The sequence below is a fragment of the Chrysemys picta genome, chromosome 4 (genome assembly GCF_011386835.1).
Source record: "Chrysemys picta bellii isolate R12L10 chromosome 4, ASM1138683v2, whole genome shotgun sequence".
In the NCBI taxonomy this organism is placed as follows: domain Eukaryota; kingdom Metazoa; phylum Chordata; order Testudines; family Emydidae; genus Chrysemys; species Chrysemys picta.
Window position 1 is genome coordinate 35,866,952 of NC_088794.1, and position 12,029 is coordinate 35,878,980.

At 37.3% G+C, this 12,029-nt stretch overlaps 1 protein-coding gene across 1 annotated transcript in view; it reads right to left on the reverse strand.

The window, feature by feature from the left end:
* Positions 1–1,199: 1,199 nt before the first annotated feature.
* TOLLIP (toll interacting protein) overlaps positions 1,200–12,029 on the reverse strand; it is a 50,390-nt gene continuing 39,560 nt past the window's right edge. The window contains exon 6 of the mRNA XM_005307788.4: positions 1,200–4,851. Within this exon, the coding sequence (XP_005307845.1) occupies positions 4,637–4,851 (215 nt within the window). The 3' untranslated portion in view covers positions 1,200–4,636. The remainder of the gene's footprint in view (positions 4,852–12,029) is intronic.

The following is a 12,029-nucleotide window of genomic DNA, read 5'->3' on the forward strand; positions in this document are numbered from 1 at the left end:
TAAACACAGAATTCCAACTCAGGCCATTAAGTGGTCAGAAGTAACTGGAGGGGCTTTAGTCCGCACCTCCCTTTATGCTCTTGAGTCAGAGGATGACAGCAGCTGTGCATGCGCAGACCAATGGGCACTACTTGCTGCAAATCTCTGGTCTCAGATGCATGGAGGACATGTACCCACATGTGGAATACATAGGGACCAGAACTCAAAAGAACATTTTGATTTTTTGAGGCTGAAATGGGACTGCATTTTTTTGCTGAATAAACTATTCACCAATACAATTTCACCCCACTCTACTTATAAATAAGCTGGTTACTAGCTTACAATACCTTTACATATAATTAGCGATTTTACTAACTGAAAATTGTCAGCTATATTAGAGGACTAATTCTTATGTACAGCAAAAAATAGTTAATAGTTAATATTCAGTTGCCCACTTATTCATTAGCAGGAGACCACTGTTCTCTAACCAGATTTCATTCCATTGAGATGATGGAGCCCATTCTTCTCCTTACATGAGTGTCATTCATACACAGATATAGTTGATTTTTGTTTCAGCTACCTTACAATTATGCAGACTCTACTTCTTCATTCTGGGCAAAATTTCCTTTGGTGTTACAATACTAGATAATATTCTTGGAATAGAACAACATCCAAAATACCAATAAAAACAAAAAACACACCTATTAGTAGATTTGCATTTTCTTTTGGCCACAGCATTGCACTGGAAGCTTATGTTCAAGCTGATTTTCCACTATGACTCCAAAACCTTTTTCAGAGTCACTGCTTCCCATGATGGAGTGCTCCCTCCTGTAAGTCTGTCCTACGTTCTTAATTTCTAGATGTACACATTTTTGTTTATGAATGGTGCATGCAGCCACTGTAGGACATTTTTAAACACTTACTGTACTAACACAGCAGACTGATTGCAGCTAAATTCTTGTACAGATGCAATCTACAATCAAGTAACTGTGGTATTAGAAAATAAAGTGACTCATCAAGTGGAAGAGTGATGTGCATAGAAACCGAACATTGTGCTCAAAGATTTTGCAAACATCCGAGGTGAAAAATTTTTCACACCATCCTAGATTTGTCTTCATTTTTATTTTGACTGTTGACCCCAGAAACTGAAAGCTGGATTATTTAGTCTGAATGTATACAGGTTAAGAGGTATAGCTTCCCTCAAAGGACTGATTCTTCTATTTTAGTATACATGATACATTTATTAAATTAGATAGAATGAAAAAAAGTCAATGTATTTTACAATAAAAGAAAAACATGTGGACACTGGGCCTCAATACAGTGAGAAACAATGCCTCCAGAATGATTACAGCAAAAACATCCTCTGTACAGTATTACATGTCAACCAACACAAGCAGTAATATTTGCAAAGGGAAAACATTTGGTACCTTCAGCACACAAGAACAGCGGTTGAAGAGAAAGTAGCAAGGATCTAGCTAGACAAACATATTCCTATCTTTAGCCAGTGCAGACCCTTGACAGAATTGAAGCTAGTGCAAACAACACTAACTTTTAGCAGATGCCAGTATTACACAGCTGGCTTTGGCTCCAGGAGGTTGTAAGCTGCTGAGTGTGACAGAAGTACGATAAAGACATATTATTCTATTAAATGAAGCATATATGTCACATGCTGCAACAGAACATGTGATGTATTTAATTGAAAACAAAACCCAGCAAGGTATTGCCTTTCAGTTCTGCATTTCTGGACCCTCAACTGCTAGCTTTAACTATTCCTTGCCAGTTTAAAATCCCTCAGAACTGAAACTGACAAGAAACAGCAAAACAATTGTGTGTGTGCGGGGGGGGGGATATCATATATTGAGAAAAATTGAGTAGGCTTGTGATTTCTGTGTTGTTAATTTTAATGACAAAAAATACAGTAGTGCATCTTGGAGGCTTCTTTTTACATGCATAATGCTTGAGCCTCCATTGAATTAAAATCCCCAGGTCAATCTTTCTTAATATGAACACAGTATATTTTAATCCCATAGAGTCCAATTTATTGGCCATTCTGCTCCTAAACTACTCACCTTCAATCTATGCAGCTCTCTGCTATACTTCATATAACAAATGCATCTTACAAAAAAGGACTTCCAGTAGGTCTAGGGGTCCCATGGAAAATGTAAGGATCCCCAGAAATTCAATCTAGTTAGTCTAACATTCTCACTTCCTCCTCCTAATTGTTAAGAGCACTCAGAGCTGTTTGTTCTATGCTTACATTTCAGCCATAACAGAATTAGCAATACAATCTCAGGTGACAGCAAAATTACTTTCCCAGACACAGATCAAACCAAGACTACTTGCTTTAGAAAAATCTGCTACTGTAGACTAAGTAACTATATATAAATCTTTATTATACACATTTTCCCTGAATTGTTCTACTCTAGCAATTCATACCATTTGTACTAGTGTTATAGCAAGGGACTCATCCCTAAATTTTTACCAAGGAGTTGAGTGATGATCATCTTTTGCTTTAAGGTGTAGGCTGGCAATGCCACAAGAAGTCGCTGTGTTATGAAGATAAAAACCAGATGCTCAATCTAGAGTTGAGTTTTGTGATTAACATGCGATAACAGAGGTTACGAACAAGAGGAGCAAGGCTAGCTTCTTGATGAAAAGTTGTTTCTAGAGAAGCAAAAGGTAAAGATTTACCTGCATAGCCCATTACAATGCAGAGAGAGACACTGTAGCCTTGAATTCTTAGGGAAATGTAAAACCAGTGGGAGAATGTGAAGACAACTAAATTTTTACAAGATGTAAGTCTGCCAACTCAGACAATGGGGAATTTTTAACATAACTAACAAGTGAGTGTCTGATACATCATGAAAAGAAGTTAAAAAAAAAAAATCAAGCAATGAAAAAAACCGGGACAACTTTGGTATTGTATTTTAAAAACTCTCAACCCCCACACTTAAAGATATTGGGGAAAGCAGTTTATTCGTAAATATTGAAGAATCTTGTGCTTGGGGAAGAAGAAAAAAAGAGGGGAAGGAGAGAGAATAAAGGCTCTTTCCTTATTCCAAACCTGGCTTACTAAAGTTCTCATGAACCACTCTTGAGATCCTGTATTTCAAGTGTACATTCAAACACGAAGAAAATACAAGCTATGGCTATTATAGAAAGTATTGTAAAACAGTTTTAAAAACACCACCAAAAACCAGAAGAGTCACATTGCACATTATTGAAAATAAATTTGTGCATACTACTTAAAGTGCATTGCTTTGCAGTTTTAAAAAAATTAAGAAGCTGCAGAAATTTATCAAACAGGTATAATCTGTTCCCTCTCCAAAGGCTCTGCAATTCTATGCTAGAATGTTGCATACACATTAACACAGGCAATGACTGTATGCAATCTCCTTCCCCTTTATGAGGATCTGCCAATTTAGGATATGTCAGATTTTCCATTATCTCACAAGATAATTTTGATATTTGTATGCATACAATTCAATTTAATTAGTTAAGATCAACTGTAACTCAATGAATCATCAAAACAGCTCTTTAAAAACTTTATACCTACTGAAGATTCTGCAGCTCTTTGCTACTCCTTATTCCAGACTACCAAAAAACCTTTCCTTATTAAAAAGTATTTTTTTCCTCCATGCAAAAAGACAGTTTTGCTGAAAAACAGGAGTGTAGCATGTTTCTTCTTAAAACAAATGCTATACTTAAAAAAAAAAAAATACCCCCAAAAATGTTCTTATTACAAGATAGCTCCTTAAATAATTAAATGCTTATTTTATACATAATTTTCCAGGTATAAATTCTTTCCTTCTGCATTCATCCTTTGGAATAATCACAGGAATGTAGAAGCAAGAAGAGTGCAAGTAACTGCAGGAACACATTAGGGCCCAATCTTGTCCTCTGATGCACAGTGTGTATTGCTGTATATAGAAAACCACTTCCTGCAGATTTTACTAATACAGCAACATCACATGGTAGGATTGAGCCCCCAAATGCCCACCAAACAGATATATATTGCTTTGGTGCCCAATCACGAGGATAGGTGGGTGGGGCTACCTAATTAGAAACACTAAAGACTACAACAAGAAAGCCAGCTTGTTAGTAAATTTAAAACTATGTTAAAGATAGTTGGACTATTCACAGCAATAACTGAACACCACAGGACAAATCAAAGGGCATTGTGTAATCATTTTTTATATCTCTGGCAGAAACAGGTGGCTTACTGAAACAAAAACATTTTATTAAAAGCAGTATGTAAAGAAAAAAATCCAACTCCCAGAAAACATAACTCTTCCTATCTAACAGAGCAGTAAATCCTGTACTGCATACTGTTAAGAGAGATCATATGAACATGGTCTTGTTTTCAAACAGAGAGAAGGAAGAAAAAAGCAGCATACCCACACACCCCTGAAAGCAATATAGCCACATATGATAAGGCTGGTATTAACAAAAAAGCTTCTGTAGAACATATGTAAAACAAACTGTAGAAGAAAAAGTGAAAAAAATGTGCAAATATCCAAGGAGAAAAAGGGGTACAATCTCTTTTAGACAGAATGCTCACAGGAATGTTAGGAAATTCTTCCTCTAGCTAAATCCCTGGCTTGGCAAGTCAAAATAAAGGTGGCATCAAGAACAGCGACAATGCAGGGCTTGGGGTCTATAACTCTTCTGCAATCTGAAGTAACGAGTTGATAGCTGCATCCTTGTTCCCTCTCTGGGCTTCTAGCACTGAACGAATTACTTCCTTGTCCATATTGGGGAACATGTCTTGGATTGATTTCAGATCCTCTTCATTACACACGTGCTGAGGGTTGACTGGAGGAGGTGGCACTGCCACTGGTACCATGCCTGGGTTACAGACTGCAGGCATTCCTGAAAACAAAAACAGAGGAAATTAAAAATTCCTCCTACATGAATAATAAAATGCTCATTGTTGATCAAACGAAATAGGCACAAAAGGGTCTTTATACTACATATTTCAGAGAAAAGTGTTGACTTAATTTGTAGATGGAAAAAACATTGTGATATTTGGGAAGTCATCTGACTGTGGCAAACAAGACTTTTCCTATAATTACGTTTTGATACTAGCCACACTATTACCCTCTGCGCAATGTTCCAAAAGTACTCAGCGAATGCAGTGATGGGCTTGGCATAAAGACCTAGACAAATAAGGCAAGCATAGGCAGGCTCTACAGTTTTAGAAAAGGCACCCAGGTACTATGATTTCAGGCTACACAAAAAACATAATAAAAAAAAGACAGTGTTCGCACTCTTTTATTAAGTCCTTATGGGTTTATATCATGGTTTGCAGGATCTTTTTGTTACACGTAAAGGCCATACCACTAATGAACTCGATGCAATAAAATTTCATTGTTGAAAACAAAATAAACTAAGGACAAACCCTGATCCTATATGAATAGTCTGATGTCCGAAATCATGTTTCTTGACAAGGGTAATCAAGAGAGCTCTGATAAAAGGAGATTTCCATGAACATGAGCTCCATTACATCGAAAAAGGAATGCATTAAAGTAACTCATTGTTCCCAAGTAGATTGGGAGCAGATATAAGTGAACAAAAAAAAAACCCATGAATTTTGAGGTCATGTCTCTTCTCGCATAAATAGTATCCAATTGTTCAACATGTGACATCAGAGCTATGCTGCAAGATGAGGAATTCTGGTTTTTATTCCCATAGACTGACACTTTCCTTGACCTTACTGTGTGTCCCAGTTTTTAAGGCAGAGGACAGAAACCACTTCAGAGGTATTTTATTTTGGAACTTTTGCATTACATTGTTAAGTCACAGTACTATCAAAGTCAAGAAAGAAAAATTTACAGTGTAATATGGAGAGGAATATTTAAAACCAGGGCTTTCTGAAACAAGTTCCTAAAAAATCATGCACACTCCATATAAAAAGTACATTTTTACCATCACCTGATGACCTTGTAAATAATTCAAATCATGCCTAAAGTTCAGAAACACAACTAAAAGAGTTCCACAGTTACAGTTTATTTTTATAAAGCTAATCTTGGTAGCCAAGGATGGTGCACTAAAGACCTTTGTAAAGAATTCTGTAATTATTTCAATTGATTGCATTCTAAACTATGGCATTGTTGTACAAGACATCATTTGACTAAAAAACTTTGACTGGGGAGTACTGGACACTACATCGGTTTCCTGCTTATGCAGCTTATAAAATAAAGAACCTTTTTGTATCAAATTTGGTTTTAAGTTAGAGAAGTTAATTTGTTCTTCTGACCCTATTTTATTTGAAACTGGTATTCCAGGGATATGATTTTTATTTAAAATGTCCCTCCATGATCCAGAATGTCAGGTGGTAGCTGTATTTGCAGCAGCATGGTCAAATCCAGAGAGTTTGAGCTGCTGAACAAGACTTACCAAGAAGAGCCAGCATACAAAAATTTGCAACGATTCACACTATCAGACATGTTAGTGATAGAGCCCTTATAACATAATTCCCATGTAACTGGTGTATCCTTTTGCACCGAGGATGCCTCTCCATGGGAGGGAATCCCAGTTACTAGGAAGAGACAAGTAATGGTAATGGAGGATTCAATCATTGGAAATATAGATAGCTGGATTTGTTATGACCAGGAGAACAGCATGGTCAATTTCCTGCCAGGCAAGAAGGTTACAGATCTCTCGAGACATCCAGACAAACTTATGTGCAGTGCTAGGGAGGAGCTGATGGCCATGATACATGTGGGTACCAATGACATAGGAAAATATAGGAGAGACGTCCTGGAGACCAAATTTAGGCTGCTAGGTAAGAGATTAAAGTCCAGGACTTACATGGTAGCATTCTCTGAAATGTTTCCAGTTTCATGTGCAGGGATAGGAAGAACCGCAGGGTCTCAATGCATGGATGATGTGATGGTGTAGAGAGAAAGGTTTTAGATTTATTAGGAACTGGGGAACTTTCGGGGAAAGGAGGAGCCTATACAAGGAGGACAGGTTCCACCTAACCAAAATGGAACTAAACTATTGGCATATAAAATTAAAAAGGTCAGAGGAGTTTTTAAACTAAGGGCTGAAGGAAAGCTGACAGGTGTGGAGGAGCACACGGTTCAGATAGAGACATCCTATAGGGGAGGATCTATTAATGGGGATTCTCTATAGCCTAGTAAAGAGGGAAAGATAGAAGTTGATAAAGTACAAGTAGGAACTGAGGAGAAACAGTCAAATGAGAGAGTCCCATTCAGTTACATGACATGATGGCAGACAACTAAAAAGTGACAAATTTTATAAGTGCATATACAAAAATGTTTGATGTTTAAATACTAAAATAGGTGACCTTGAGAGCCTGGTATTAAATAATGATATTGATTTAATAGGCATCACAGAAACTTGGTGGAATGACGACAATCAATGAGACACCAACACCAGGACACAAAATATATAGGAATGACAGCTCATGCTGTCAGGGGAATGGCAGTATATGAGAAAGAAAGCAGAGTCAAATATAGTAAAAATCTTAGATAAATCAAACTTGCTATAAAATCTCTATTATTAGAAATTCCATGCTTGAATAATAAGAGTATATCAGAAGGTATATACTACTGACCACCTGACCAGGATATTGATGGTGACTGTGAAATGCTCAGGGAGATCAGAGGTGCTATAAAAATAAGAAACTCAATAATAATGGGGGATTTCAACTATCCCCATATTGACTGGGTATATGTCGCCTCAGGACGGGATGCAAAAATTAAGTTTCTAGACACCATTAATGACTGCTTCGTGGAGCAGCTAGACCTGGAACCCACAAGGGGAGAGGCAATTCTTGATTTAGTCCATGATTTAGCATAGGATGTGGTCCAAGAAGTGAATACAGCTGAACCGCTCAGTAATAGCAACCATACTATAATTAAATGTAACACCCTGGTGGGGGGGTGGGAGAGAGAGAAGAGGAAGGGGAGAATACCACAAAAGCCACCATGGTAGGTAGCATTTAACTTCAGAAAGGGGAACACCACAAAAACGAGGAAGCTAAATGGAAATTTAAAGGAATAGTCACAAGAGTGAAATGCCTTCAAGCTGCACGGGAACTTTTTATAAACACCATAATAGAGGCTCAAATTAAAACAAATATGAAGAGGACCAAAAAAAGGCCACCATGCCTAAACAGAGTAAAAGCAGCATTTAGAAGCAAAAAGGCAGATTTTTAAAATTAGAAGTCAAAGCCTACTGAGGAAACTAGAAAGGAACAAACTCTGGCAAATCAAGTATAATTAGATAGGCCAAAAAAGAATTTGAAGACCAACTAGCAAAAGACAAAATAAACCCAGCAAACACATTTTTAAGTACACTAGAACCAGGAAGTCTGCCAAACAGTCGGTGGGATCACTGGTCAATCAAGGTGCTAAAGGAGCACTCAAAAAAGACAATGCCATTGCGAAGACACTAAATGAATTCTTTGCATCAGTCTTCACTGCACAGGATGAGAGCCCAGGAGACTCCCACATCTGAGCCACTGTTTTTGGCTGACAAATCTGAGGAACTAGCCCAGACTGAGGTGTCAATACAGGAGGTCTTTGAACAAACTAATAAAATTAACAGAAATAAGTCACCAGGAACAGCTGGTATTCACCCAAGAGTTCTGAAAGAATTCAAATACGAAACTTCAGACCTACTAACTTTGGTATGTAAACCTGCAACTTAAATCAGCTTCTGTACCAGATGACTGGAGGACAGCTGATGTGACTCCAATTTTTTTTTAAAAAGGCTCCAGAAGCAATCCTGGCAGTTACAGGCCAGTAAGCCTAACTTTGGTACCAGGCATATTGGTTGAAAATATAGCAAAGAAAAGACTTATCAGATGCATAGATAAACATGATTTGTTGGGAAAGAGTCAACACAGCTTTTGTAAAGGGAAATATATTATTATTTGTTTGAGAGGGTCAAGCAAACATGTGGAAGAGTGATGCAGTGGATATAGTGTACTTAGACTTTCAGAAAGCCTTTGACAAGGTCCCTCACCAAAGGCTCTTAAGAAAAGTAAGCTGTCATGGGATAAGAGGGAAGGTCCTCTCATTAATCAGTAACTGGTTAAAAGACAGGAAACAAAGGGTAGGAATAAATGGTTGGTTTTCAGCAGGGAGAGAGGTGAATAATGGTGTATCCCACAGATCTGTACTGCAACAGTGCTGTTCAACATATCCATATACCATCTGAAAAGAGGAGTGAATAGTGAGATGGCAAAGTTTACAGACGATAAAAAATTACTCAAGATAGTTAAGTTCAAAGCAGTCTGTGAAGAGTTACAAAGGGATCTCACAATACTGGGCAACAAAGTGGCAGATTAAATTCTATGTTGATAAATGCAAAGTAATGCACGTTGGAAAATATAGTCCTAACTATACATACAAAATGGGGTCTAAATTCAGACAAGAAAGTTTTTGGAGTCATCATGGATCTCTGAAAACACCTGATCAATGTGCAATGACGGTCAAAAAGGTTAATGTTAGGAACCATTAGGAAAAAGATAGATAATAAAACAGAAAATATCAAAACGATACTCTATAAATCTATGGTAAGCCCACACCATGAATAGTGCATGCAGTTCTGGTTGCCCTATCTCAAAAGAGACAAACAGAAATGGAAAAGGTACAGAGAAGGTCAACAAAAATGATTAAACGTATGGAACAGATTCCACATGAGGTAAGATTAAAATAGACTGGGACTATTCAGCTTGGTAAAAAGTTGACTAAGGGAGGAAATGATAGAGGTCTATAAAATCATGAATGGTGTGGAGAAAGTGAACAACACAACACAATCAAGGGTCACCCAATGAAATTAATAGGCAGCAGGTTTAAATAAACAAAAGGAAATACTTCACATAATGCGCAGTTAATCTGTGGAACTCATTGCCAGGGGATGTTGTGCATGCCAAAACTATAACTGAATTCAAAAAAGAACTAAAAAAAGTTCCTGAAGGACAGGTTTAACAATGGCATTTGTCAAGATGGCCATGAATGCAGCCACATGCTCTGAGGGTCCCTAAGCCTCAGACTGCCAGATGCGGAGACTGGACACCAGGGGATGGATCACTTGATGACTACCCTGTTCTGTTCATTCCCTCTGAAGCACCTGGCATTGGTCACTGCTGCAAGACAGGATACTGGGCTAGATGGACCATTGGTCTGACTCAGTATGGCCTTTCTTATGTTGGGAATGCTGATAAAAGCCAGTAAAAGTTTTCCTTCCTTAAGAGACATCATCTTTGACTTTACTGACGATAAGACCTGACATTTTACCATTAAGAATTTTTGTAGATTTTGAAAGACTGAAATATAATAAAAGCAAGTGAATGAGGATCTCTTTAGTTGACATAGGCCTTCAGATATGTAAGAGAACTTACCAAAAATGAATTCCACCAAAAACTTGTCTCTACATCACAACCCTGAAGCAAGCAGGCAGGAAACCAGCCATTTGCACAAACTTTTCAGGAACTACATCTTTCAGTTAACATTTTGCTTTCCACTGCTCTTCTTTCCATAGAAGATTTGTGGACTAAGACCACCCTGCTTCATGAATATGGCCATACCTTAATAAAACGTAAGTCCTCCTGCTTTCCATAAACAAACCCAAGACATGCAAGAGTTAAACAAGAATCTTGTTCAGTTAGTGAACCCACATTTTCCAATGCACCACAAAGTGTTCCAATTCCAAACATTCCTCCTTTTTCAGTGATTTAAAAAGGTGTTTTGCTCCATTGCCTTCCTTTTTCAAAGACCTACATGAAAGCAATTTAAAGCTCATCCACCTTAAGTAACCCATCACAAAGGCCCTTTTTGGGGGGGGGAGGTGGGGGGAGTTCCCCCATCCAGGAATATATCTGTGTTTATTACAAAAATATAAAAAACAGGTGGAAAATTGGTGCAAAAACTTTACTTCACAGCCTTCTGGATAAAAGTCCAGGTTAATATTGGGGGACAGGAAGAAAGGGAAAAAAACAATAGAGATAACTAAGAGAACTGAAAGTAAAAGCTATTTAATGCTGTGACTTATTTCATGAACTGTATATTAACAGTACATACACATATGCACCTGCATCTGTGCATGTGTATTTTCCACTACATTGCCTTACTTTAACAGACAGCATCACATTTACATTTAGACTAATTTATTGTTAACAGACAGATCTATCTAACGTAATATATTGGAGTCTTAACAGAATGTGCATTTTCATGTACTTCAATGGTCCAAAGTTTGGATGAAAAATAAATCCAGAAAAATACAAAAATGAAGGGCCTTGCCCATCAGGCACCTTGCCCCATCCTAAATAAGCTTGACTTAGAACTGACAGAAACATCACAAACTAAATATACATGTCTAAAGCCTTCATCAGTGAAGATGGCTTCCGTGTAGCACAAGGAAGACAACACCATATATGGGTAAAGCAACCCAATCAAATGTTTTGGTCTCTTACTATCACTGTCAAAAAAATAGTTGGGGTGCAAATGATCTCAAAACCTTAATTTTCAGCCACAGGTTGTCTTTTAATAGAACACCAGTTTCTAGACACAGTTTGTAAAACTGTTTTAAAAGATTCATTAAAAAAATACTTAAACAAAACAGATTCAGCATCAGGTGAATAGCACAACCAATAACCATCTTACTCAAGAAAGGCAGTATCACTCTAGTTAGTTTCTGAAGTGATTCACAAACAATAGAAACAGATCAGCTAATCCACAAATTTAAAGTTGTATGTCTTGTCACAGTCAGAATCACAAAGGCCACAGGGTTTCCTTTCCTACTGTGTCATAAGAACGTATTAACTCTTGAATCAGACATTTGTAAAACCACTACTGAATAAATATTCTCAACTTTAGAGTTTAATATATTTTTCTTTCCTAACGATTCTAATACTCCATCTTCTCCCTCATTATTGCACAAACTGCAGACAAGTGGTTTTGAACATTTTGTATCACTTTAAATTCATTCGGTGCACAAAATTAGTCCAAGCACAACTACGTTGAGTACCATAAAACAAAGAGTGATATTTAAATACCATGATGAAAGTTTAC